The sequence below is a fragment of the Thunnus thynnus genome, chromosome 17, assembly GCF_963924715.1.
Source record: "Thunnus thynnus chromosome 17, fThuThy2.1, whole genome shotgun sequence".
Classification (NCBI taxonomy): Eukaryota; Metazoa; Chordata; class Actinopteri; order Scombriformes; family Scombridae; genus Thunnus; species Thunnus thynnus.
The window spans coordinates 20,657,537-20,683,631 of record NC_089533.1 but is presented as its reverse complement, the minus strand read 5'-3'; the positions used below and the strand labels follow the sequence as shown (position 1 = coordinate 20,683,631).

General features: G+C 39.2%; 2 protein-coding genes across 3 annotated transcripts; both read right to left on the bottom strand.

The window, feature by feature from the left end:
• Window positions 1–1,076: 1,076 nt before the first annotated feature.
• On the bottom strand, window positions 1,077–18,928 carry clcn7 (chloride channel 7). 2 transcript variants are annotated; one of them, XM_067615742.1, is made up of 25 exons: window positions 18,675–18,928; window positions 17,169–17,246; window positions 14,662–14,727; window positions 14,120–14,185; window positions 13,852–13,984; window positions 13,296–13,405; window positions 12,590–12,670; window positions 12,428–12,490; window positions 11,960–12,043; window positions 11,608–11,701; window positions 10,919–10,983; window positions 10,646–10,762; window positions 10,471–10,525; window positions 10,314–10,374; window positions 7,872–8,013; window positions 7,089–7,182; window positions 6,716–6,888; window positions 5,337–5,388; window positions 5,038–5,165; window positions 4,341–4,426; window positions 4,052–4,184; window positions 3,316–3,375; window positions 3,005–3,181; window positions 2,833–2,913; window positions 1,077–2,737 (listed from the first exon to the last, which is right to left on the bottom strand). In XM_067615742.1, the coding sequence occupies exons 1-25, from the start codon at window positions 18,786–18,788 to the stop codon at window positions 2,651–2,653; spliced, it is 2,400 nt and encodes a 799-aa protein (XP_067471843.1). In that variant the 5' UTR covers window positions 18,789–18,928; the 3' UTR covers window positions 1,077–2,650. The 2 variants fall into 2 exon arrangements, with proteins under 2 accessions (XP_067471843.1, XP_067471844.1); XM_067615743.1 differs by lacking the exon at window positions 17,169–17,246 and having other exon boundaries at window positions 18,675–18,927.
• Window positions 18,929–20,154: 1,226 nt separating this feature from the next.
• LOC137168190 (uncharacterized) lies at window positions 20,155–25,977 on the bottom strand. Its single transcript, XM_067570695.1, has 4 exons — window positions 25,791–25,977; window positions 24,434–24,612; window positions 23,039–24,156; window positions 20,155–21,915 (listed from the first exon to the last, which is right to left on the bottom strand). The coding sequence occupies exons 1-4, from the start codon at window positions 25,914–25,916 to the stop codon at window positions 21,173–21,175; spliced, it is 2,166 nt and encodes a 721-aa protein (XP_067426796.1). The 5' UTR covers window positions 25,917–25,977; the 3' UTR covers window positions 20,155–21,172.
• Between the last annotated feature and the right edge of the window lie 118 nt (window positions 25,978–26,095).

Sequence of the window (26,095 nt, the reverse complement as noted above, 5' to 3'; positions counted from 1 at the left end):
AGAGAGAGAGAGAGAGATGGGTTTGTGCTCACATATATTTCTTTTTTTGTGCTATAGATGATTTTGGGTCCATGAAGCACAAGCATTCTGATTAATTCATGGTTGCAAGCCTTTGCAATACTAAACCACTTCTGCTGCTTAAAAGATAAGATAAATAATCGCAACATCATTCCTAAGCGTGTTAGAGCATCTATACCAGCAAGGTGTATAATTCTTCATGTTGCGAATGACCTGGTGCATCCAATGATCTGTATTATCAGTGTAACATATTATTTACCATTTCCCCTGTGGGCTGCTAGTGCTAGTAAGATTACATTTTATTTCACCTGGTCATGCACATGCATGTCTGCTGCATAATTTATAAGCTTCCAGAATACAATCCGATCTACAGAGAAATATTTTTGGTGGTAAATGTGTCTGAACCAGAGACACTGTCCTGTAACTGGAATGTCACAGGTTTGATCTTACTAAAAATATGACCAATCTTGTTGAAATTCTGGAAGGAAGATGTTTCTGTTCACTTTTCAACACTATATGACAAGGCAAACCTTTAAAGGACTAGTGTGTAAGATTTAGTGGCATCTAGCGGTAAAGTTGCAGATTGCAACCAACTGAATACCCCTCCCCTCCCCTCCCCCTCTTTTTTCAAGTATGTAGGAGAACCTATGGTGGTTGCAAAAATGGTGCAACATGGTGGGCTCCATGGAGGAGGACCCACTCCCTATGCAGAGGTAACAAAAAAACATTTTTCCTTTCCGCTAGATGCCACTAAATTCTACACACTGCACCTTTAAAGCCATATTGTTGTTTAAAAATAGTTTAAAACCGTTTAAATTTTTTTTTTTTTTTTAAATCACTCTTAAAAAAGTTGAAATGTCTTCCAATCAATTAGACACACAAATTATATAACAATAGATACGTTTATTTTTATTAATTCACAAAAGACTTATTCAGTGGTTATAAAATAGAGCATAATCGATACTTTAACATCTAGAAATGTACAACAAAACAAAGAGCACACAGGAAACAAAAGGTGTAAAAACAAAGTGCACAAAGAAAAGACTTAACACTGATAATTGAGGAAATGTTAGATTTACTAATTGACAAATTAAAATAATTATGAATCAGAATATTTATGTCTTGCGTGGCACCCTGACTGGGCAATGCAATGATAAATCGATTGGTTTAAACGGAGGCTACGTGGTAAACAAAGGTTTACATTCATATAGAGCTACCTGTGGGAATTTCTCAAGAATAGGAGACTTTTGTCAGTAGTAAGTCAAAGTGCAAACATTTTTTGGTGATAAAAAAAACATGTTCGTACCTATGAATACCAATCAATTTTTACTGACAGTAGTATAAATATAAATACGCTCAGTAAGTCAGACAGAAAGAGGAGGAAGGATCAATATCTCCATGTAATAACAGATCTGTCTGTACCTAAAACTGCCTCACACCGCGTCTTGTGGCCATGTGGGACAAGAGTCAAACAATTCTCCTTTCCTTTCTTTGAAACACACTTGTGAAAGAGTCTTCATTTATGGGATGTGATGTACATGATCCTGACCCATACTCTTAAAATCAAAACAAATATTCAACATCAACAATAAATAACAGCATTCCTTCAGTGCAAAACTACACAAAAACAGAAAACATTAAATTGACAAACTAGACCTTAAATGGTCAGTGAAGTTGTTCATATCACTGACTTGAACACTCACTCGAAATCAGTTTTTAAAAGCAAACCAATTTAAAGATCTCATTTAGTTCAATAAGCGAGTCATGTCGTAATAACTTTAAACTAAATGCATTGCATAAAAAGCATCCACCTGAATTATTACAAGTGTGATTAGTCAATATCATAGCCGATTAATAATGTATCACCTCATCACCACATAACCAGCATCATTACTTCACTAGAGGGTACTAAACATCTATTTTAAGTAATGTTGAGGAGGATAAACAGAATTGAGAACAGACATAAATGTAAACAAAACAAAGTAGAAGGTTTTCCATTTTCCGGCTAACACAGATCAACTGAATCTTCTCACCTGGCTTCCCTCTCTTCTCTTATTTACTTTCTTTTTGATTCGACCCGGTTCATAAAACATCTTTAATGAGGTCTGTGAAAGCACACGAGCACAGGGAAAAAAAGCAAACATTTCTTTCTTTTCTGCTCATTATTAAGAAAAAAGACAAAGGTGCGAAAGCCCTGTGCTAAACTACCATTTGATGTCTCAGCGCAGCAGCCGGCAAATGAACTGTGATGATAATAATAACCGTGTTGGACAAAACCACAACTCAGAATCCTTCAAAGCAAATCACTGACTTCTGGTAGTGTTTCAGACAGATTTAACAGAGTGAATGTGTGCATCAGTTGCAGTTATTTTCTTCAAGTCTTTACAACAAGAGCAGTTAGTTTGTTTACATGTGGTTTTTATGGTAATGACCCAGGCCTGTAGGTGTGTTATGTTGTTATGGTGAACATTTTGGCATCAAAAGAATGACAGTGATCTCTTGACCTTTGATGGTGTCCTTTTTGGGCTGCATAGCTGGTGGTCAACAGCTTACGAGGCATCAGGTGAACATGTCATAGTTTGTGTGTGTGTCTGTGTGTGTGTGTGTGTGTGTCTGTGTCTGTGTGTGCGCACTATGTCTGGGCCAGCTGAAGTTCCTCCAGTCCATGTTTGCCCAGGTGATATCTGGCCAAGTCTTTTCTGGTCACCAGTCCGACCACCTGCAGGGGGTCACGAACCGAAAATGTGATGTCAGAACAATTGTCAACAAAACACACGAAGAAAAGAACACATACAAGAAAAAACAAACTCTTACCCTGTTCTCATCGTCCACTACCACCAGGTGTCTGAGTCCCAGCGCTCTGAACAGCTTAAACACACGAGGAAGAGATGTTTCCTGCAAACCAATCAAATTCATTCATTTACACAAAACTTTACCACAAACAAGTCTGACGCAGTCCAATCAGTCCGTTGTGTGTCTGTATTACCTGTGGTACAGTGTAAGGCGTTGCGTTCATGAACTCTGTGAGATCCATCATACACTCCCTCTCATCCTGGGAGACGTGGATGCTCTGGATTGGGGGGAAGCGGGGGTAGGCGTCCCTGAAGTCCTTCAGCTGGAGCTTCCTCTGGGTCAGCCGGGACCGGGCTAATTCAACAAACACCTGCCAGGAGACAGCAGGAACTAGCAGTGACTGATTCCACTTCCACAAAGATGATGATTCTGAATATATTTTCTGCCACTTTTCTGTACTAACACGCACAAAAGGCAACATTTTCCTCCCATCACTGATCTTACCTTGTGCTTGAGAAGAACAATGAGCTGAGAGCGAAGGATGAGGCCGCAGAGCTTCGCTGGCTGAATGGGAGAGACGAACAAAAGGAGGATGTGATTACTGTTCAGTTTGGTGCGGGGTGTCGCCCTGGAATTTCTGTAATTATGTGTCGTAAGTTACTTTTTTTGTTGTACTTTTTGAATGTATTAATTTCCCAGAATGACTTTACACACCCTCCAAACAATGGGAACTTGACTGTTTCTGTTCAACTGTGGACACAATATGAGGTGGAAGTGGGTAATAACTTCCTAAAACATGTCTGCATTGCATTTTGGCCTACTATTTGATATTGCAAATGCAGCTAGTCTCTGTTTCTCACTGAATAAATGTTGATTGTTGGCAAAAAAAATGGCACCTTGAGAGAGGCCCTCTTTACAAAAGACTGACACCAAAACCACATTTACAGCTGATATTTTAGTTTTACATCAGTGACTTTCTGTAAATTATATTCTGTATTTTTTCCTGCTATTAAACTGCATTGTATTTGCACTAGAAAACATCACTTAATGTTGTCAGTATTTAAGTGTTTTACAAAAAACACTGGTAGATAAAGGCATCTGTGGAGCAGTATTGAGTATTGAGGATCCAAGCAGATATAAAAATAGGATCATTTTCTTCATTCAAGTCAGTTCACTGCTATGCCTTTATGATCTAAACTCAACTCAAATCCAGAAGAGAACCCAAACTGTGGTACAGTACCTCATCACTACCAGCAACCTGCGCGACAACAGGGAAGCCGTTGTGATTGGTAGAGGTGTTGCTGAGGACGTCCACGATTGTTCCCACCTTCTCTATCCTGTTCAAACAGGTGACTGGTGAACTCATCACTTCTCTAGAATGAGAGAGATGGGGGGGGGGGGGTGAAAGTGAGGATAATACACTGATTACATACAGTGAACAATAAACCATCCTCCTCATGTTGTTGAATGTTTTGAATATAGTTTAAATTTCATCAAATCAGCCATCAAGAAATCAAACAGGATCTTACCTGGCAGTCAGCCAGTGGGAGGTGGCAGGAGCCTCCCAGTGCAGGAAGGGAACACTCTGCAGCTTGATGTGGATGTCATACAGACCCTGAAACCAGAAGAGACAGGTTACAGACAGCTGTGTCCCAGTTCCACACAAAATACTAACTGCATACAGTATGTATCATAGACTAGTTTTTGTAGAATATTGTTTGTGCAGTTAGAATACAAGAAATGAACACACTTTACTGTTTTATAACCAGTCTAACCAGAAATGATATAATACTTGCTCATCAATCAATCAAAGTCCAACTTTGGAATGTCACTGCCAATTAAACTTCACAAAGAGAAAGCAAAAGCTACAGATTTAATAGTATGACTTTTTTTCATTCCTTTCATTTGCACTTGCAGTTTACTTAAATATTTTTTGCAGCAGTAACCAGCTGCTTTGTGCATTGTATTGAGTGGCAATAATGTACATGAACAGCACACTCAAGCAATATTCAAGTGTGAACACATACATACTCAAAACCTGCTAAGAATTAGTGTGGTGATATGGGTTTGGTGCACAGCTGTTGTGTCATCGTGGGTGCACTCCAGTAGCCTTCTGGTTAAGACACATGCTGCATATCTGACTCCTTTCTGTGTACGATTTGGAACATCAGCAAATGGGACACAGAGGGAGGCAGGAACAGTGTGTGTTCCTGCCTCTTTACTCACCTCTACAAAGTAGTCTCCGACTATCTTAGCGGTCATCAGGACGAGCATGATGGGAAGACCATATGTGACATTTCCTGTGGCCTCCACCATGATGACAGTCAAACTGAGAGTCATCCTCACGATGCCACCTGTGGAGACCAGGGCATTACTATACTTTTATACTGTTTTGTATTATATGCTACATTATAATGCCATTAAAGGTTTTACTGAGTATTTAATATAATAGATATGAAAAGAAGACAACATCTGAGTACTGATTGGTCATAATAATATGGTACTTAGAGGTTGGGGTTACTCACCTAACTGAGCTGCAGCTCCAATCAGGGCATATTTACCAGGATCAGCCCAGATCTAACAGAACACACACACAAAGTCAAACAGTAAAGTCAAAATGTGTTGATGTGTTTAGTTCAAGAGGAAAACCTCAACTCACCAATTTACCACTTCAGATGGTTGTGTGCTTTTCTAAGCAACCAACTTCACAGAGAATATCTACAATAATATCACTTCCTCACTATTATATATTTAAAATAGTTCAAAGTCTGAGATTTATTACATTAATTTCTCAAAGAACTTAAAAAAAACATGCAAAGCAAAGGTGAGATGTCAGACTGCGTTCAAATCTATTCATTTTTTACATAAATGATATTATAAATAATGTGATAGTGTAAATATAGTTTGGGCCCTTTTTGTACTACTGGCATTGATGATGTCATCATTTTATTTTATGAAATCTTTCTTTTTCTATTTATGTTTCCAGGCAGGACGGTAGGAGAAACAGTCAATGTCCTAATGTTGAGTCATGCTGAGTCATGTTGAACGCTAGAGAGAATCGCCTTTTAAGAGTTCCATTATGTGTGTGTGAAAGCGTGCATATTGATTATGTTGAATTTTCTATGGTTAAGTTTATAAAAGCCAGCCTTTCAAACGGAAACATTCAGCCATGAAAGTGTGAAGGCCACTTAGCAGCTGAAACAGTGAACTGAGCTGAACACTGACCCTAAACATGAGGAAAGAACAAGAAAAAAAAAAACCCAACATGTGATATGTAACACATATCACATCCTGTGTAGGTCAGCCCAGAGTAGCAGAGAAGTTGCGGAGAAGTTTAACAGTCAGTCAGAACATTACCACATTGTGCATGTTTGTAGTATTTTGTCATTGATTAATAATTTTGAGAAGCTGGTAGATTTCAAAGGCAATCTGCAGATTGTTTTACAGCATAAGACAGCAAGAGGGTGCTGTTGTTACAGAACAAAGGGTCCCTTAAGCTGAAAGGAAGATGTTTAAGTGGGAAGCTAATGGAAAAACTATTATTTCCAACATGTTTCTCTTCTTCTGTAAACCCATAATGAAAAACAAAGGCACACATAGCAACATCAGTGACTAAGAGATCAGACTTAACACAAATATTGTCACTGCAAAAGGGAGCATCAGGAGTTCTGGGAAATGTGGTCTTAAGCTTGAGAAATATGGTCTTATTTAAGTAATTAAAGCAAAGTTTCACATTGAATTTGGCAATAATACACTGATTGTATATTGGCTGTAACCACAAAAGACAGGACAGGCAAGTTCTAAAATTAAATTCAATCACAATATGACCTGTTTTCAATGTGGGAACTGAAAAATGAGGTGTGTCTTGTTGTCATAAAGAGTAATTGCACCCACACACACTAACCGAGCCATTGGAAGTGATGGAAGCCAACAGTATTCCACACAATCTCCCCCAGGCTGCTCCAATCAGCAGAGATGGGATGAAGACTCCAGCAGACACCGCCAGGCCGTAGGTCCAACAAGCCAGGAAAAAATAAGTCAGGGTGAACAATCCCAGGGTCAGAGGATTGTAGGTTCCTTTGAGACAGAAAGGAATGACAGGTGACATAAGAGAATGATATTAACTTTATTCATTACAATCATGCTTCCCTCTACATATATATGCTCCCTCTATAAAAAATAAACGAGGAAAAAACGTCCAGTGTACTTGTTTGTACATATTAGTGGTGTAACTGTATTTATTATTCTACAAAGCTTGTTCTCACACACAGCTTTACCTGGCTGGTTGTGGAAGAGACTACGGACACTTCTCTCAGGAGTGTTGAAGAAGGCTGTTGCCATGGAGTTATACTCCCCATCTGCACAGAACAGCTATAGAGAAAGACAGAGAAAATGATAAGAATGACACAACAAGAGAAAGAGACACAAAGAGCTTTTCTCCAACTGTGTTCTTGTGTCCTTGGTGAAGCTTTCATGTGCCATCTTGCAGCTGATATAGGATTCCAAAACCTGGAACATGAGGGCCGAGACGTATTGCCAACTAAGAATTTATTTGCTAACTTGGTGGATCAGTGGTCTAAGGTGCATATAAAATGTAAACATGATGGTCATTTATCATGTCACTCCCATTCCTCTCTCCCAATGTTTCCTGTTCCTCTTGAATTTGATCTAACATAAATAACAAAATATCTTGAATAACCAACCAATCAATGTGTAGTATATATTTTTACTGGACAATTAAAACAATTGTCCAGTTTCATCTCATTCCTCATAGTTCCTTTAGTAATGCTGTCTTCATGATGCTGGTAAAGCTTAACGATGTGTAACTGTATGGTGTGGCAAAGTCTTATCTGAATCTGCACATGTGTCAGTCTAATTTGATGAATCATTCAAGTATTTCACAATGTTTTTTTTAAATATATGCTTGTCTAGATAAGAAAAGATGAAAGTTGTAAACTCTCCTTTCTTGAATTTCATAATCAGCTGAACCAAGAAAAGCTGGCAAGAGAATGTTTTCAGACTGCTGACAAAGGTGGCACATGTCAGAGGTGCTTGTGTACCTGCAGTGGGTACTCCTCAGTGTGCTCTGGCCCCAGAGGCTGACAGTCATTGGAGAAGTAGATCATGGTGAAAGACACTGTCGCCGTCACTGCAGCAACCAACATGGCCTCCATTACTTGCAAACAAGGGCGATGGACGTATCTGATACACACACACACACACACACGCACACGTAAATGGTATTAAAGTTTTTAAATCCTACACATGACGGTCTTAAATCAACCAGAAACGTCCAACATATTGATGTATTATCAGCCTCAATGTGGACTTTCCAAAGTGACGAGGCAACTTGTTTATCAAAACAGCTGAGTGGAAAACAAAACTTATGTGCCAAATCTGCCTTCTTCCCTGAGGAGATGTGGCTCTATAATCCAATTATTGTTATGAAACATGACACAAATACAAACTTTTGCCTTATGCTCACTCACTGTGTCGGATAACAAGAGGAGTATTCTTAGAGGCAGGACAGCCCAGACAGGCATGAATATAATGAACTGTATGTATCCATATTAATGCTATTCACAGAGTCAACAAGGTTGTTTTACATCTTTATAAGTCTGTGGGTCACTACTTTGATGTACCTCATCATACCATTACTCCTAAAGCTTTAGGTTTTATGTCTTGTGGGTTTATTTCTCCATAATCATACCATAAACAGAAGAACAGAAGAACACTTAGATATGCATTTTGACTGATATTTTCCACTGTCATACATTTTCAAGAACCAAACTGTGTGGGTAATCTTTTTTCCATATCCAAGTGCACCCAATAGTTTATTTCTAATGTATATCTCCCTAATTCATCATGTACAGTACAACACAATTTGCACTGTCATGGTTCAACAATAAGACTTGCTCGATTGCACGGGCCAAGTAAAATGTCACGTCGGGCTAATAAATCTAGCAACTCACTTGGCCGACCAAGCAAGTGAGTGGTTATAAAAAAAAAAGAAGGAAAAAGTTTCATCTTTTCATCTTTTTTTTTTTCAATTATCATTGTATCAAAAGTAATGTTCTTGTTCTCTGGCACACAGCATAGCCCCCCCCTCCCCTTGCACGCATCGAAGAATATTGACGCGCCATTGGCCAATCGAGAACTGAGTAGGCTAGTAGTCTGATGCGTGAAACAAACATCCCTCAAGATTATGTGAGCATTATCAAATAAAGGAATCAGTGGAGCATGTAATCTTTCACTGCCATAAATACTCTCGAGAACGAGAAACATTAAAGAGGGAAATCAAGAAACTTGAAGTGGAAGAAATAAGTCTAAAACATGTATTTGCCCTCGGGTTAAGGAGTCTACTCCATTTTTTTAAAAGAAATTGGGCTGATCAAAAGAATTTAGTGTTCAGTGAAATATAGAGGATGGGTCGTACCATTTTCAATATGCAGGAATGTTTGTTGCTTCACATCTATGATACTCTGTGTCCTTGTTCTGTTTCATTTACTTAAATAAAGATTAAACATGACAATTAACTTCAGTCTTTGTTGTTATTTGATAACCGCTAATAAATAAAACAGCTTTTATAGGGGCAAGTAAAAATTGATTCAGCCGAGTAGATTTCTGACCCACTTGCGCGACCAGGCAAGAGAGAAAAAAAAAAAAAAAATCTGTGGTTGTTTACATGCAATATTACGTGCATTTTTTTAATGAAATATTTATCCAAGCTTATGGTAACACTATGTCCTCTCCATACAGAAGAACTGGCACTATCAACTGATTTAATGACTCACACATGATGTCAATGGGTATGTAGATTTAAAGATAGCTGCAAAGCCACCATTGTAATTTCATGTTGTGCAAAACAACCTCAAATTTGCTTAAACCAAACTCCGAACATTTCCAAACTGTTCAAGAAAGATGCAACATTTTTATTTCACTTTTTACATTTATAGTCAAAAACCAAAAGTTGCAATAATAATTACCATCAATTATTATAATAAACATCTAATGCTGTTTATAATTCTCCATATTAGTCAGATTATAATTGCATTTGCAGATATTTGAACTATAAACTACTGACTTTATGTTCTTCTCATGCTCTCATTATGATATATGTGCATATACTGTATATATGAACCGTCGAGCACCAGACAAGGAAGTAAGAATCCACTGGTGTCTTAGCAGAAGTCTCCTCCCATATCAGTAAAGCTTGCTGTGATTGTTCCTGTTCTTACGCTGTGAAACACATCAATCACAAGGAGCTGATATTCTGAGAAGCTGCTTTAAGAGTGCACTTGGAAATTTCCTAATCTTACACCCCACCCTGTTTTTGACAAGCAGCAGCAAATCCTTCATGCTATCATGTGTTGTTTTTTTTGGCACACTGGACTAACAAAGCAGTTCTTCATATGTCACCTGACGCTTTGTTGAATTTTAGGCCATGTTGATGACAGTTTTATTTGTGCTTGTAGGCTTTGGTTCCCTTTTGAAAACCTTACCTGATCCTGAAGATGGTCAGCCAGTAGTTGAGAACGTTGAACAGAGCTCCCAGCAATCCACCTGCAGAGGAGAGTTATGATTATGAAATTCTGGCAAATTAATAATTTGTGGCCTCCACACAAGAATACTAGAGACAACAAAGAAAGATGTGTTTACCTATAGCTCCCATAGCGATGAACAAGGGAATCTCATAGAGGTTATAGGCCACACGCTGAGAAAGAAAGAAATTACAGATCATGTTTTACATTCAACAACAAATAACATAAAGCTGGGAAAATACACAATATACAGTAAGTATATAATGTATTCAAGTGTGTATAAAGTTTCTCACTTCATTCTCAAAGCGTCCGAAGTTGATGAGACCTGGGTTGGAAAGGTCACCTGGATTGTTGTGATAGATACTCAGGAAGAAGTTCAGAGTGAAGGTAGAGATCATGGAAGCAAAGAACTGAAGATGGGAAAGAAAGAGGAAGACAAGGATGATGAGGAAGTGAACGGGAAGAAGTGAGACACACTTCTCCTTTCACTTTAATTTCCAGTACTTAATCCAATATCATTAATCACAGCTTTATAATGAGTTTAAAAACAGGACCATGTGACTTACTATCCTCCATGTCAACATCTGGTTCCAGAAAGAAGCTCCTTCCTCCAGAGAGAACAGAACGCCGCCTGATGACCAAAGAAACAAAAACACAGTCAGAAAACAAACGCACCAACAAAAGGCTGTGCTGAGACATTATTGTGCAGTGGAAGCTGAATGTTTACTGGGTTCATGTGAGTTAACTGCGACCACATCTTTTTACACGATGCCAACAGATTGAGACACGGTTTGTGAAGCATTTCCACACTAATGGTGATAATGTCTGCGGGAAAATAGCCTCCATATGTACAAGGCACGTTTTTTGCCACAAAAAGCAGGATCTTGAGCAGTATCAGATTAGTGGAGGAAGTCTGTTTCTCTCTTAAATTTTAGCTTTAAATTCTCACACACTTCTCATCTTGTATCGCTGTCATCATCAATCATCACAATGAACCCGCCGTCTGCCAGCACACAGCCTGTACTTGTTCACCAAGCACTGCTCAACAGATGTTGATGGGAAATCTTATTCTCACTCTTTGGAAAACAAGTGGTTTATAGAGAGTTTCCTCGCAGCTTTCTTTTTCTCTAGGTTGGGCATGCAGCCATGCTGTTGAGCTATTGGCTTTATAGCAGTGTTACTTCCCACACTGCTAAGGCAGATTAATAACAAAGCACGCGTTTATACTGCTCTTTGATGAGGTCGCGGTTTTTACCGACTGGTGCTCCAAAAGCAGCTGAAACTCCGGCAGCAGCTCCAGCAGAAACAAAGTCTCTTTTTTCTGTGTCTCTCCGGAAGTATTCAAAGATCTACAAACACACACACACACACTTATTGTTAGAAGTCCTTCTACTCGCTAGCACACTCTAATCACATTTTAAAAACATATGAATAGCACACAATCATGCTTGACCAATGAACTTTAATAATCACAAATAAGGAAATGTAAAATTACCCAAATTGCATAAAGCATCTTTAGTAAAACAAGCGTCTCCTGTTTGTAAAAAAGTCACTGCAATTAAAAAGGACCATTTCACACTGTATAGGAACTCACTACACACACTGACCTTGAAGTCTCTCTTTAAAGAGGTGCTCCTGCCCTGGGAGACTCCCGCAGCTACAACTGCACCAGAGTGAATCATGGGACCTTCCTGAGGAATTGTGGGTAAACAAAAGGACAGGTATGACAGAGAATTCTTGGCTTGTCTTAAGACAACAACAACAACTTGCAATTATATATTTAGTCAATCCTATGACTAGAGTGCATATGATATTGTGAAACACGTTATAATTTATACTTTATAATGCAGTGGCTGAACAAAGTGAAGTGTTACTGCAGCCCAGTGCCAGTGTTTGTGCTCTCATGATATGAATCTAGCCTCGCTCATGCACAGGAACAGTGAGGAGAGATGCTTATTACAAGTGAAACACGTCACTTTACCCCTGATCTGAATGATCCCGATCTGACAAAGCGGATCTAAGTTATGCGTATTATATTTTCACTGATGAAAGTTTTGAGGGTTTACAATGCCTACCTTTCCAACAGCAAGACCACCAACCACTGAACAGATAACACCAAACACTTTCACCAGCAGTGTCTGAGGAAGACAAACACAAGAAATGTAAAGAAATAAAGTTCCTTCCTGCTCAAAAACAGAAATTCATGTTATGCTACTGATGTGTTAGTGTGTCTGTACCTTGAGTCGTACCACCCGGGGTATCTTGACTCCGTTCAGGTAACACTTTATCTGAGGGATACCACTTCCTGCTGCGATGGGCTGTATGAGAGGGAGGAAGAGGAAATGAAGGTTAAGAGGGTGAGGGTGAAGTGTGTGAGGAACTGAGAAAGAGAGAGTTACATCATAGAGAAAAGAGTAATATTTGAGAATGTGAATCTGGATATGATAAGAGAACAAACAGGGTGCAGCTGTTCATTGTTGGCTGTTTTTCCATCATCCAGTGGTTATCTCGTGGAATGGCATTAAAAGCTAAAAGGGTTAGGCAGGAAGGAAATGTTATGTTGAACTTCAGTAGCACTTGATCGCCAACTAATAAACTGTTGCTGACCAGAGTGGCAGGAATAGAGAAACAAACTCATCTTTACAAATTTTCCAAAATTATCCACTTTGGAGTCAAACTTGTGCAAACATGCTATTGCCCAATAAGTTTTCACTTCCACATCAGTTTGAATGGCTTTCACTTCTCGTAACTGACTTCAAAGCTTCTATGGCAAACCTCTTAAAAATCGATTCTCACACACACTCGAGGAATGAAACATGTTAAAAAAAAAAGAGAGGAAGAAAACGCTCATACTAAAAACAGAAATAAAGCTAAGAATTGTTTCCAAATGAGGAGTCATTATAATTTACTAAAAGGTCACATATGTTCCTCTCCCAGTCTTACCTCAAAAAACGCAACTATAATGGCCCCCAACATGACAAAGACGGAGTTGAGGACAGCCCAGAGGATGAGAGAGATAGAAAGGCCGCCCACCTCTGTGAACTTCTCTATGTCTGTAAGGGGTCAGAGGTCAAGGAAAGGTCTGGTGGTCCTGAGGGTGTGATGATAGTTTTGACTGGGAAGATACATAACCATCAACTCTTATTATAGATATAATATACAGATATAATAAACTGGCTAGCTGTTACTGCAGATAATAAAAAGATACCAGGTAAAATAAAGATTTCTAATTTAGTACACTCTTAAAATACTTGAATACTGCCCAAGTATGACATTTCTGTACAGTGGAGGATGAATTAAGCAAACTAATGTTCCTTAACAGAAATATGAAGACTTTTAGTTGATGTCATGCAAAAAGGGAGAATGTAGCCGAGTAAAAACCGGAGAAAGGCAATATATTCTCAAAAGCTAATAAATCTGTATCCTCAATCATTGCACTGCCTCGCTGTGCTATCTCTGTGCAGTTAAAGTTTGTATCTTGTACAAAATGTCAGGATACTCTCTTTGACCACTTGGTATTTGATCCCAGCCAGCTCCTCCACCACTATGTCTATCATGCAGGCGATGAGGCCCGTCAGAAAGCCGATTAGACCGCAGACCACCCAACGACTGATCTCCAGACAGCGGAAACCCTAAAGATACACGACAAGACAGGGAAGGACAGGAGGACAGGAGATACGAGAGAAGTGGTGAGAGAAAATACATGAACATATACACAGTAACATATTAAGGCAGAGCGTTAAACACTATGTTCAGGTCCCACTCACCATGTAACTCATCCTCCTCTCCTCCTCCAGAAACAGTTGGTTCTCAATGTTATCATAGTCCAGACTCTGGAATAAAACACACAATGAAAGAAAATAAATCAGTGAAATTAAGATAAAATCTGGTCTGAGGCAACTTCACAGATAATTATGTTAACTCCTATTCTTCTATGCTTCATGATAGACACAAACACAGTACTGAAATGTCAAAGCCAACTGTCTTACATATACTTCATTGGAACAATGTCAGCAGCTTCATAGCAAACCCAAAATATGTTAATACAAAGCTGGTTTTATCAGCTGTTGCCAGTTTTTCAGTCTTAAGAAGATTATTGCCCCTTTTGTTGCCCCAACATGTGCAATGTTACTGACTCATTTTACTCTTCTGGTAAAATTTGGTCTTTTTTGGTGCTACCATTATATGTCATTTGGAAAGGTTCAAATTCTACACATAGAAGACATTAAAACAATGTCATTCAATGTAATCCAGGATTTGCAGAATCATCCAATAGTCAGGATTCTGTTTGGCGAGTGGGCCGTTTTACCTCATATTTAAGTGACAGCAGCTTCTCATTATGAGGAATCTCTTTAGGTCGGCCCCTCAGAGAGTCCTGCAGGGAAAAACACAGAGACGACAGCGGTCACCACACCAACACTGACCTTTGACCTGGTGAATGATGTGAGGGACGGCGAGGAGTTGTGAACTATGTTACTACAAAGGAATCAAACATTTAAAATAGGACAGAGTAAATCACAAACATCTGAAAAAAAAAAAAGAGAGAGTCGTCTTTTACACTCCAGGCGGCAGTTCGTAGGATTTTTGAAAAATCAAAGAAGATCACTTAAAAAGAAAAAGAGGATAGATTTTACTAACTCACACATTGGAGCATTAATGATAAGGCAAATGGAAGTGACTGTGAAGAAAAACACGCACCAGTGTTTCCTTCAAAAACAGTATAAAAATAGAATTTAGGTCTTGTGAGGTCAAAACGAAACGAAAACAAAAAGGAATTCTTGTAGGTATTTTGTTGATTTTCAGAGTGCTGAAGGAAACACTGTTGCAAATGAGTCCATCCTGACATACATGCACACAAGCCAGCTACAGGCAAATCAAAAGTACTACATTTCACATTCACATGCAATGTTAGGCAGGCTTGTGTCACACAGCTGCGGCCCATGTGTACAGCCATACAATCACCAGCAACAGAGTAAAATAACTGACATAGAACAAAACACTCTGGAAATGAACCTTTGTTTAAGGCAAACATCAAGAAAAACCACATGCATCGCATCACATTCCCATCAGCCAGTGAAAACAGAACTGAATCTGATGGTTTCTGTCATGGAGGAAAACAGATGTGATGTCCTATCAAGCTACGTGATGAAATAGCTTCAAGCATCAGTCATACGGCCCTGTGCTGGGATGTCACCACTGACTGCAGCACGAAGCAGAGACTTTTGCTTATTTTCTTGGGTTCAAGAGTGCGTCTCAAATGCTGACTTGTTGTGATTTGTTTGGCATTTCTGAGAGTTTTTCTATTATCTGACTGATACTGTAACTGTGCTAAGAGTATAGAAATAAACCTAATTAAACTGGACTCTGGTGTTAGCAAATTCAAACGTGTTAACACTTTTTGGGCTTCGTATTTACAGCACAACTATTCTGTGAACTTGACGGTTTTGTGAAAGTCCTGAACTTTATCTTAATCAGTTAAGATTCCTTAAGTTTCTGAAAATACCAAATGATTGAGTGGTCAGGGTTGATCACGCTATTAAACTCATGGCCTGCATCGACCCATCATTTGCAACGCATTATGGTGGAAACCATCAGACAGTTTCCAAACACGTGCCTTTCATGCTCACGGGTTGAGTCAACTGTCGCTGGGCTGCTTAGGCCTTTTAGCAGGTCATTCCTGTGTCAGCTTTCCCACAATAGACTTCAGCCGTGTTCAGCAGGAAGTAGCTGAGTTAAATTTAAATACAAAAAAAGTTATGTTTACATTTGGTGTTATAGACCAGACCTGCACATATGGGGGGAGGGTGGGGGGTGTAGAAAACCTCAGATCCTGTAGATGTTGATGTGATTCGATGTGTGTTTAGCTGGGAATTTTTATGAAGTCTGAAGTTTGCATGCATTAATTTCATGTTAAACAAACCTTTGTTTTATAGACATATCTAGTAATTATTTTGCTACCTTGCCTGAATGTTCACGATGCCTTAACTAATTAAGGTTGATTGGTCAGCGTCAAGTGGATCAATGACATGACACAGTGGCCAGACACTGCTTATCCAGACACCTACATATTTCTTTTTTTAAGTTTAGTACAAAGTCTTAACTAGTAAAGACAAGTCATGTTGCTTTATAAGTTATAAAAAGAGTCACATTACTAGTTATGAAGTGTTTCCCACACACATACACATGGGAAGACACTGGGTCCCATAACTTCCCCTCCTTATCTTTTAGCTTGAAGCCATAAAGCTTTTGGATCCCTTTCAGGGATCTGGATTTGCGTGTTTATTTGTTTTACAACCTGCTACACAACAGCTTTTTGGCATTTTTCTGTTTCTCCCATTAAGTGAAAGATTCTTTCCCCAAAAAGGGGTTGCGGCCTTGGCCCTTGATGATGTGATGCTGGTTTGGTCTATTTAAAATATTGTAAAAACATATTAAATATACTTCCTTCCTCATAAAACATTTGCAAAGCTGATTATTTGCATATTTGAAATCCTGCATTGTTTACATCCATATTTTCTTGCTGTCAGTCTTCCTTTTACTTGCCTTCATTGGCACATTATTGCCACCAACTCCTGAATCTGAATCACAACTATAAATGCCCCCAACATCGCGCTTGATATTGTGCTGCAAAAAATTCAAGATATTAACAGATAACTTCTCATTGATTTGGTTGTGGGTAGATATGGGCTTATTATTAAACATTTCAGCAGTCTGTAAGTGCTTCTAAGGGTTCTCGATGAAGTGATGGCTTGATTGATAGGAGTGACAGACAAAGAAAGAGACAGAGTACGGTGACGTTTCGAGCTCGGACTTTACCTCGTCTGACGTTATCTCCTCCTCCAAATCCACCGTGCTGAGTCTGCCTATCTGAAATATACTGCCTCCTCCAGACAGCTACAGACATCACAGACAGCAACAGAAATATATATGGCTATGTGGAGCTATTTGCAGGCTGTTGTGTTAACATCACACATATCCTGGTATCCAGCTAATAGTAAAGGGGTCCCACAAGTGTAAGAAACTAATACTAAGTGTGATACAGTGTCAGATGGACGTGACACTCTTCTGTCGGAAGTAAAAGTACGTGTTTAAAAGTCTATTTTAGTGAAAATCAAAAGCAGCTACATCAAAATTTATTCAGAGTAAAAGTAACTGTGAGAATGCTGTTGGATGTAATCTTTGTGACTTTAAAACTCTGAGATGACAGAGTTCAAAAGTAATTTTTGTAAGTGGGAAAAATGGAAATTATGATATAAAAATCACCTATAAAGTAACAACAGATTACTCTTCCCTTCTTTACCTTTGAAATGATAAAATACTGGGACTGAAGTTCTTTTTTTTCTGATGCTTATTCTATAATTGATGTGATTTCAGCTGTTGTTGCAGTGTCTTAAAAACACTTTAAGTACAAGCTACTTATTATCATCAACAAGAGAAGGGCAAGTAGTTTACTTCCACCTTTGGTCCTGATGGTGTAGGAAGTAACTTCAACAGTCACTAAATTGTAGTGACTATATTAAAAGGAAAAAGGAAGCTGGATTTTCCAGTGTGTTTCAAAATTATCTGGACCGCTGACTTCATTCAGTCTAAGGATAGCAGGTCTAGAAGCTCATAACATTATCAGAGCTCAGTGTTCACTTATAATACCATTATGCCCTCTAACATACCGACAACAACCTTGCACATAATTGAAAATGTATCCATAACAGCCACAGATTACCTGTAAATCTATGTAACCTGATCTGATTATTTCTGAAGTACGTCAAGTTTTTTTGTTTTTTCCCCAAACGGAAAACCTTTACGATGACATAAAGTTACAGTATGACCTTTGTCATCACCACTCTTTTAAAAGTTATGACTACGATCAGGTTAAGTAGTTTATAATGATGGACGTGTCCGTAATATGGTAGTATAAGGTCACCATCAGTCTGCCTTTTCCAATTTCAGTAATCCCAGTAACAAGCTATGGGATGGACTAGTTCTTTTAAAACCCTCTATAAACTGATTATTTTTCTAGATAACTGACTTTAATTACGTGCATCATGCAAGTCATTTAATTAGCACTAATTCAATTATTCATCCAGTAACAAAGCTTGTTGTTGCATGTGTTGCCCAGTTGCAAACATGCCATAACACATGAAAAAAAAGAACGCTGTGTAGACGGCGATACAATAAAGTTCGTAACAAGCATTCACGGCCCATGCAGCATTTAAAAACATGACCTAACTTAACCTTTAATAAAACATGACACAGCATATTCATCTTATATTGCTGTAAGAGTTAACAGCTGTCAGGGTAAGTTAGCCACCGTGCTAGCTTTACCTGTCTAGAGAGTTTGGGCTGCTCGGAGCCGTTGAGCAGCGGTGTCCCCTCTCCGGCAGCCCCGGACTCGTCGGCTCGGCTAGACCACGACACTTTCTTCGTGATGTTGGCCATAGTCGCCTCCGGTAGCTCGCCACTCTCACCGTCGCCAAATTACTTCATTAATTGCAACTGTTGCTAGCTAACTATTGTTATTCTTCCCCGGAGCTCCCCATGACCATTCGTGTAACTCGTGACGCTTTGTAAGGCTCGCGTGAAGGGCCAAAAATATCTGTTTGGCGCGTTGGATACTGGGATTTGTAGTTTCCTGTTTCCTAGTTATCTTGTGCGAACAAGATAAATTACTATAAATTGACACAATGTGTGTGAAACATTTAAGCCTTTATTAATTATTCATAATCATTTATAAGGTCAGGACTAATGACTAATCAGTGAATGTGACTATCAAGCAATTATTTACTATTTACAGCCCCCAAGAACTCATTTACTAAATCTTCATTTGGGTGAAACTGGAAGACTAAAAGGCAAAATAGCACATTGAATGTTTCAGAAGCATAAAGTCTGTTATAGCACCACTTTAGTATTACCACAACAACAGTTATAAAACAGTTTTTTACCAGAGATTTTTGAACAGGCTGCAAAATACTGAGACACTAGATAGGCTTTGTGTATGTCAGAAAATGACCAAATAGACCATCAGGAAGTTTAGAGGCAAGAAAGGCAGACCACAGGTCTGTCATCAGGTGACTTAATAAGTCAATAAAATCATTACAGCCTGCAGTTATAAATGATTATAAGTCATTAATAAATAGTTAGTGGTTCATATGTTCTGAGTCATCAGGTCTGCAGTTATACCTAATAAGTCATTAATGAAAATAATTAAAGTCTGAAGTTATAAATTATTATAAGTCATTAATAAATAGTGTTTCACATGTTCTGAGTCATCAGGTCTGCAGTTATACTTAATAAGTCATTAATGAAAATAATACATTTCTGCAGTTACAGATGTTAATAAATTGTTAATGAATGGATTTTCATTTGGATGCCCTGCAGCCCTTTTTTCTTCCTTTATGTGCAATAGCAGCAAAGATTTCATTGTATGATATCAAGAGGTGAAAAAGTTGATTAGCTGAGTTCTCTCAATTATATGGTGGCTGTGTGCATCTGAAGTTGGTGCGCTGTATGTTAGAGACACATATGAATCTATAGTAAATTATCTTGTGTGCACAATATAAAAAAATTATCATGTTTCAGGACTTTAGGGGATATGTAATTTTGCACTCTGGTGGACAAATTTGTTGTTTTCCATTCCATTCTAATCAATATGCACAATACTGAGTCATATTCACACAACTAGCGTTAAATAATTAGTTACTACTATTAGTTATTAGTTACACCCATGTTTGTTTAGTCAAAATGTCTCTCATGAGATTTTTGTACCTATGCACTCAACAAAAGGACAAAAATCAAGCACAATGAGTTTCACCATCTTTATTCATAGAAAAATAAGCCACACACATACTGTAGGTTTCTGACCATCTAAAAGATATCTTTGTCCACAGTCATACAGTGGCTATCAATAAAAAAGTTCAAATGTATCCAAGAACAGGCAAGAGGCAGACTGCAGTGTTATTGATAAGAAATGTATTTTCCTCTTCCTTTAACCCCCATCCTGCACCAATATTATAAATTTTAAAATGTGTCATAATTGAAAATAATTGATTATAGGTATTGCATGTTTTCTGACAACTTAAGTCATAGACAACCTAAAAAACTCAATGCATTAGTTCAGTGACAGTGTGTTATCAGATTGCTCATGATAAAAACATGTACACACATACAACAGAGAGACACAATAAAACAACGCCAAAACGCAATTTGTTTCAATAAAAACTTCATACAATATACTGTCTTTAAACTGATTTAAAGATTTTGGAAGCAGATAAATCTTAAAGGAACTGATGACAATGACAGTCTGTTACTGATCAAAAGGAATATGTTTCAGAAACATAATCAGTGAGCTATATTTAATTTTTTCATAATGTATTGTTCTAGCTGTGTTTATTAATGGAATGAAAAAGAGAGAAAATTAAAGGCCATTTTAAGAGTTTCATTCCAAATCACCTATCCAGTATTTGAAAAAGGCAACCAAAATTATGTTTGGCATGAAAGCAAAGAATATTATCATCACAGTTACAGTACAAGCACACTTAAGACATTTCTGGGTTGATTAGTCTATGGTCCTTTGTAATGGTGACCTATTGGAGAATCAAATCGAGCTTCCAAAGATAATTTGGATAACAGACATCCTAACCAGACTGTCCTAAGCATGTACATACATCAGTGTGTGTATATCCAAAGATTAACTCAGATTATGAGAAAAAATACATTTTAAAAAATAATTAATTGGCCTCTTAATGGGCAGGCAAGCAAGAATCATTGCAGAAATCGTGTTTAGGAATGAGACTCTTCATTTGAATCCTCTTCTGTTATTTTAATCAAATACAGTGCTCTAAACATTCACATGCCACCTGCTGCACCTCCCCATTTACTTCCTTTATGTCTTCCATGCCAAGCACCACCCCTCTGGGCACACCTCTCCCGTCTGCCACCCCTTCCACCTCTGAAGGGCTCAGCACTCTGTTCCATACCCTGAACCCCGCCACCTGCCCAGCAAAACCCTCTGAAGGGTCAAACCCCCCACCAACAGTGTCCTGCTCCTGCCCCAGCACCACTGATCCACCTCCAGGAATCTCCCAGCCCTTCCTGAAGTTAGAGCCTAAGGAGGTAAGGCGCCGGTCATTGTAGTGCCAGAAACGACCCTGGATGGAGGACCAGAGGATGCAGAGGTGGTGCCAGCGAGCGTCATGGAGTAAAGACACAGGGAGACGGCGATAGACAGGGTCGCCAATGACGAAGTCAAGAGAAGGTGAGGAGGAGGACGAGGAGGAAGAGGAGGTGTAGGAAGAAGGTGAGAATGGAGAAGAGGAATAGGAATGATGGGAAGATGAGGAGGAAGCAGCGACGGATGCAGATGAGGCAGAGGAGTTGCGTCCATACAGAACTAACTGGTTGTCGTTGTCATGCGTGGCATAGGAGAGCAGCGTGCCGACATGTGAGGTGTCCACACGAAGCCACAAACACACAGAAAGTTCAGGAAGGTTGGGGAGACTCAAGGCGAAGGTGACATAGTTCTCCACTGAGGCTGAGGGGAAGAACAGCATGGAGTCCACGTTACAGACTGCAGACAAAGGAAGAGAGAGAATATATTTGGTTTGATTACAAAATTGCCAAATGTTAGGTGGTTGCAGCTTTTCAAATGTGGTGATTTAATGCTTTTCTTCATCAAACATGATAGTAAACTGATTATCTGTGGGTTTGGACCATGGATCCAACAAAATAAGACATAATAAAGACATCACCTTTGACTTGGGAATTTATAACATTTTTCACAGTGTTATGAAATTGTAAAGACAAAATGATTAATCAATTAATTGAGAAAATAATCAGCAGACTAATAAATTATGAAAATCGTTAGTTGCAGCCCTACTTCAAAATAAACTAGACCAAACCATCCTTCTTTCTGGTAAACCATTCAAACTGTATATACAGTTGTGAAGGCCAAAGCTAAAAATGTATTCAATGTCAACATCAAACCTACCAAACCACTTGGACCCACATCATATAACCCCCTAAAAATCACATAACAAATAGGAATACATTGTCAAACAAGACTGAGTTGTGAATTATCTTGTTTTTGTCCCATGAAATTGCAATTTTTATGAACATTTTTACAAGATACAAAAGGGTTTACAGATGCTATTCAGCATGAATGGAAAACAAGGAGATGGATTTTTCAGATGGGGGCAGAACTCAACATTCAACTCCCAGATGGCCGACCCTCGCTGTACCTCTCAACACCTCTTTCTCTGTCTTCCTCTCTGTCTGTCCTAAAGTATAAGTGAGTGTGTGTTGTCATGTAAGCTGTGAGAGGTGATTTGCAAAAAGATATGAAAAGAGCTTTTAAGTTTGCTGTTGCATGCGATATAACCCACAGATTTTCTGTATGTATATGAATTATAAACATGCTTCAGTTTGGGTTTCAACATTGTCTGTCCTGTGAAAAACAATGTCACAGGTTGAAAAGTGTTTTCTCCTTCTTTAGGTTGGCTTTTTGCATGGTAAAACATTTTCAGAATACATAAAATATACTGTAATTGTTTCTGTAACTGCCTGAAATTTTAATCCAAGTTGAAGACCTCTTTCAAGAATACCGTAGGCATGTTTAAATGTTTCCTCTTCCAACCATATTCAATATCAGACTCTATGCATGTCAGAAATATTGGTCAGAGTTGCAGACTTACTGGTTGCATCCTTCTTGGGAACTGGCTGTGCTGGGATCTTTTGCCTCAAAGGCAGCTGGAGGAAGTTATGGATTACTGAAGATTCCACTTCTGTGTTGCTTTCTTCTTCTTCTCCTCCATCCCACCCACTCACCCTGGGTTGATACGACTCAGACAGGGACTGAGGGAGGACATCTGAAGCTTGGGGCTGTGGAGCCCCCGGTCTGGTTCTGCTTTGTTTCTCTTCGGTGGGTTCAGGATGGGTTTGAGTCTGGGATAGGGCCTGAGGCCAGGACGGGTGATTTGGGTTGTGTAACTGGGGGTGTCTCTGAGGATATAATTGAGCCTGGGATGGTTGCTGGACCTGGGCATGATGATAAGGCACAGTCCGGCGAGACTGGAGCTGCTCCTGCAGGATTGGGTATGGCCGTGTCTGGGCCCCCACCTGGATCTGTGACTGGGGACGGTAATCGTGAGGTTCAGGCTGTGGCAGGTAGTCAGTAGACTGGGGATAAGGGTTTGGATACTGAATGTGTGCCTGTGGATGAGATTCTGGCTGAGGTCTTTGCTTCTGGGCTTTTGAATGTTTAGGTTGGTTTGGTGTTGCCTGGTATTGATTCTGTTGAGGGGGGTTTCTGTTCTGAGGCATCACCTGGGAATCACTATCAGTCTGAGAATAGCTGGTACTTGCTGGCCTGGGTTGGGTATGTCCATCCAGAATCCTTCCAGGTCTCCCTCCTCTATGCGTCTGGCTTCTCCTGCGTGGTTCGAAGTATTCTTGAGGTGTGATGTTGGAGTTTATGGGTTTGCCCAACCTCCCCAACGCACGAGTGTTACCCCCTCCGTTCCCTTGAAGGACCTCGCCGAGTCGCCCCTCCAGGCGGGTCACACGTAGCTCCTGGTTTTTTAGGGATTCATGCAACCCTTTCAGCCCAACTAGCAGCTCGTCTCGCTGGACTTGAAGGGCAGCCAGCTTTTCCTCTTGGTTCTGGAGCTCCAGGGTTAGGTTGAAGAAGTCTTGACCAAGACCAGGCCTCTGTTTCTGGGAGTGGCGGCGGTTCTCCCTCAGGTTCCTCTCCATCAAAGCCAGACGACCCTCCATCCGCTTACTCTTCTTCTCGAGTTTCCTACTCCACTCTCTAGGATGATAATCATCATTAGAAACACAGATCATACACCTTTTTTCTATAGTCTGGCAAAATGTGGTTATTTGTTAACTTGACCAAGTCCTAAAGGATGCAATTCCTGTCATCTGAACTGGACTATGGTTAACTTCCTCTTACCTCAAATTGCCTTCTCTCCTGTCCTCTCCACTCTGCTCTCAGGAATGCCTTCACTTGCAAAATACAACCAGTGTACAGAGATTTGTCTAAGATATATCAGGCATATTAAGACCTTTAGTGACCAATCTCTAACCTGAGACCTTCTATCTCCTGCGTTGTGCTCTGCTTGAGGTGTTCAAGATCCCGTGATAAGTGGTGGTAATGGTCATTTAGAGCCTGAACACGGCTCTCCAGCCCGATAGAGGAGTTTCTGTTCTGGTTCATGGCCAACATGTCCAAACGGGCCTGGGTCAGCACCTGGAACTGTTGGAACTAACAGAAAAAAATCCCTTGAATAGTCAACATTGTAGCAAGAGTTTTTCCATCATTTCGGCTATCTACAGTACTTACCTACAAAATGACTAATACCACATGAGCAAACAGTTTGGTAGTTTCACAAATTGATGGGTAAATTAAGTCCCATGCCTCATTCTACGCGGTTTAAAAAAGGTCTCAAGTTCATGAGGTAATATACAGTTTAGATCTATAGTGCAGGAATGAATGAGAACTTATTGATTTATCATAATATTTAATCTAATCAACTAGTCTATTTGTTGATTGTCATGAAATATTGTACAGACACTCTGATGATGAACCCTAATGTCTTTGTGATTCATTGACTTTTTTTTGTTTTCACTTAATCCACTGAAATATCCCAACAACTACCAAATGGATTGCCACAAAATTTTGTAGACATTCATGGTTCCCAGATTATATAACCTTATGACTTTGGTGATCCCCTGACTTTTCATCTAGCATCATCAGGTCAATTTTTAATTTGTCCAATACTTTTTCTGACCAATTACCTGAAAAATTTACAACATTCCCATTTACCAAGGCTGTACTTTATGTTTAGTGCTAAGTAGTTGATGTTAGTATACTAAACACACTGACCTAAAATAATGAACATGGTAAACATTATACCTGCTAAACATCAGCATTTTAATGTTGTCATTGTGAGCAATGTTAGCATGCTGATGTTAACATTTAGCTCAATGTCCAGTTGTGCACAGTTGTGTACAGCGTCACAGAGCTGAGAGTTAACAAGATAAGTAGCATCTCTCTAAAGGTTTAATCCCAATAGATTTTAAGGTTTTGGAATATTGATGGTTACAGAGCAGAACAATTGCAACCTATCCATAGATTTGGTTTTATTCTAAAAGTGGAATACACTTCAGTTTAGACCTCTGTTATTACTATTATGTTAAGATATGTAAAAACATACAGTAAGTTCTCTAAAAACATAAAACCCAACAGCTGCACAGAGCTACATTTTTGCCGAGGTGGATCAGATAGCCACAATTATAGGCTACTGTAATATTTTGCATCATTCAAAAGTTCAATATGATAATAGCATTTAATAAAAATGTCCATTATCTTACTAAAAGTTAACCATTGTTAATGTAGACACACACACACACACACAAACACACAGTTTGATTCAGGTCTACCTGTTCGTTGAGCCGTCTCAGTTTCTGGGACAAAGGATGAATTCCCTGCACCTTTATGGGCTGTGTTTGCATCAGAAGCATATGGACCATGATCAAGGGCCAATGGGAAGGTCTGAGGCTGCCCATGGTGGAGTGGAGCTTGGATAGATGCAGCTGGGAGCTTGGGTCCCTGTCTGGAAGTGTGGAGGTGAAGCAACAAATAGACAAGAAAATGACATAGCTAAACAGGGCTGGTCTGGATACACACAGTATGCAGACACAATAAACACACGCACACAATACACAAAAGCACTCCCACAAGCTGG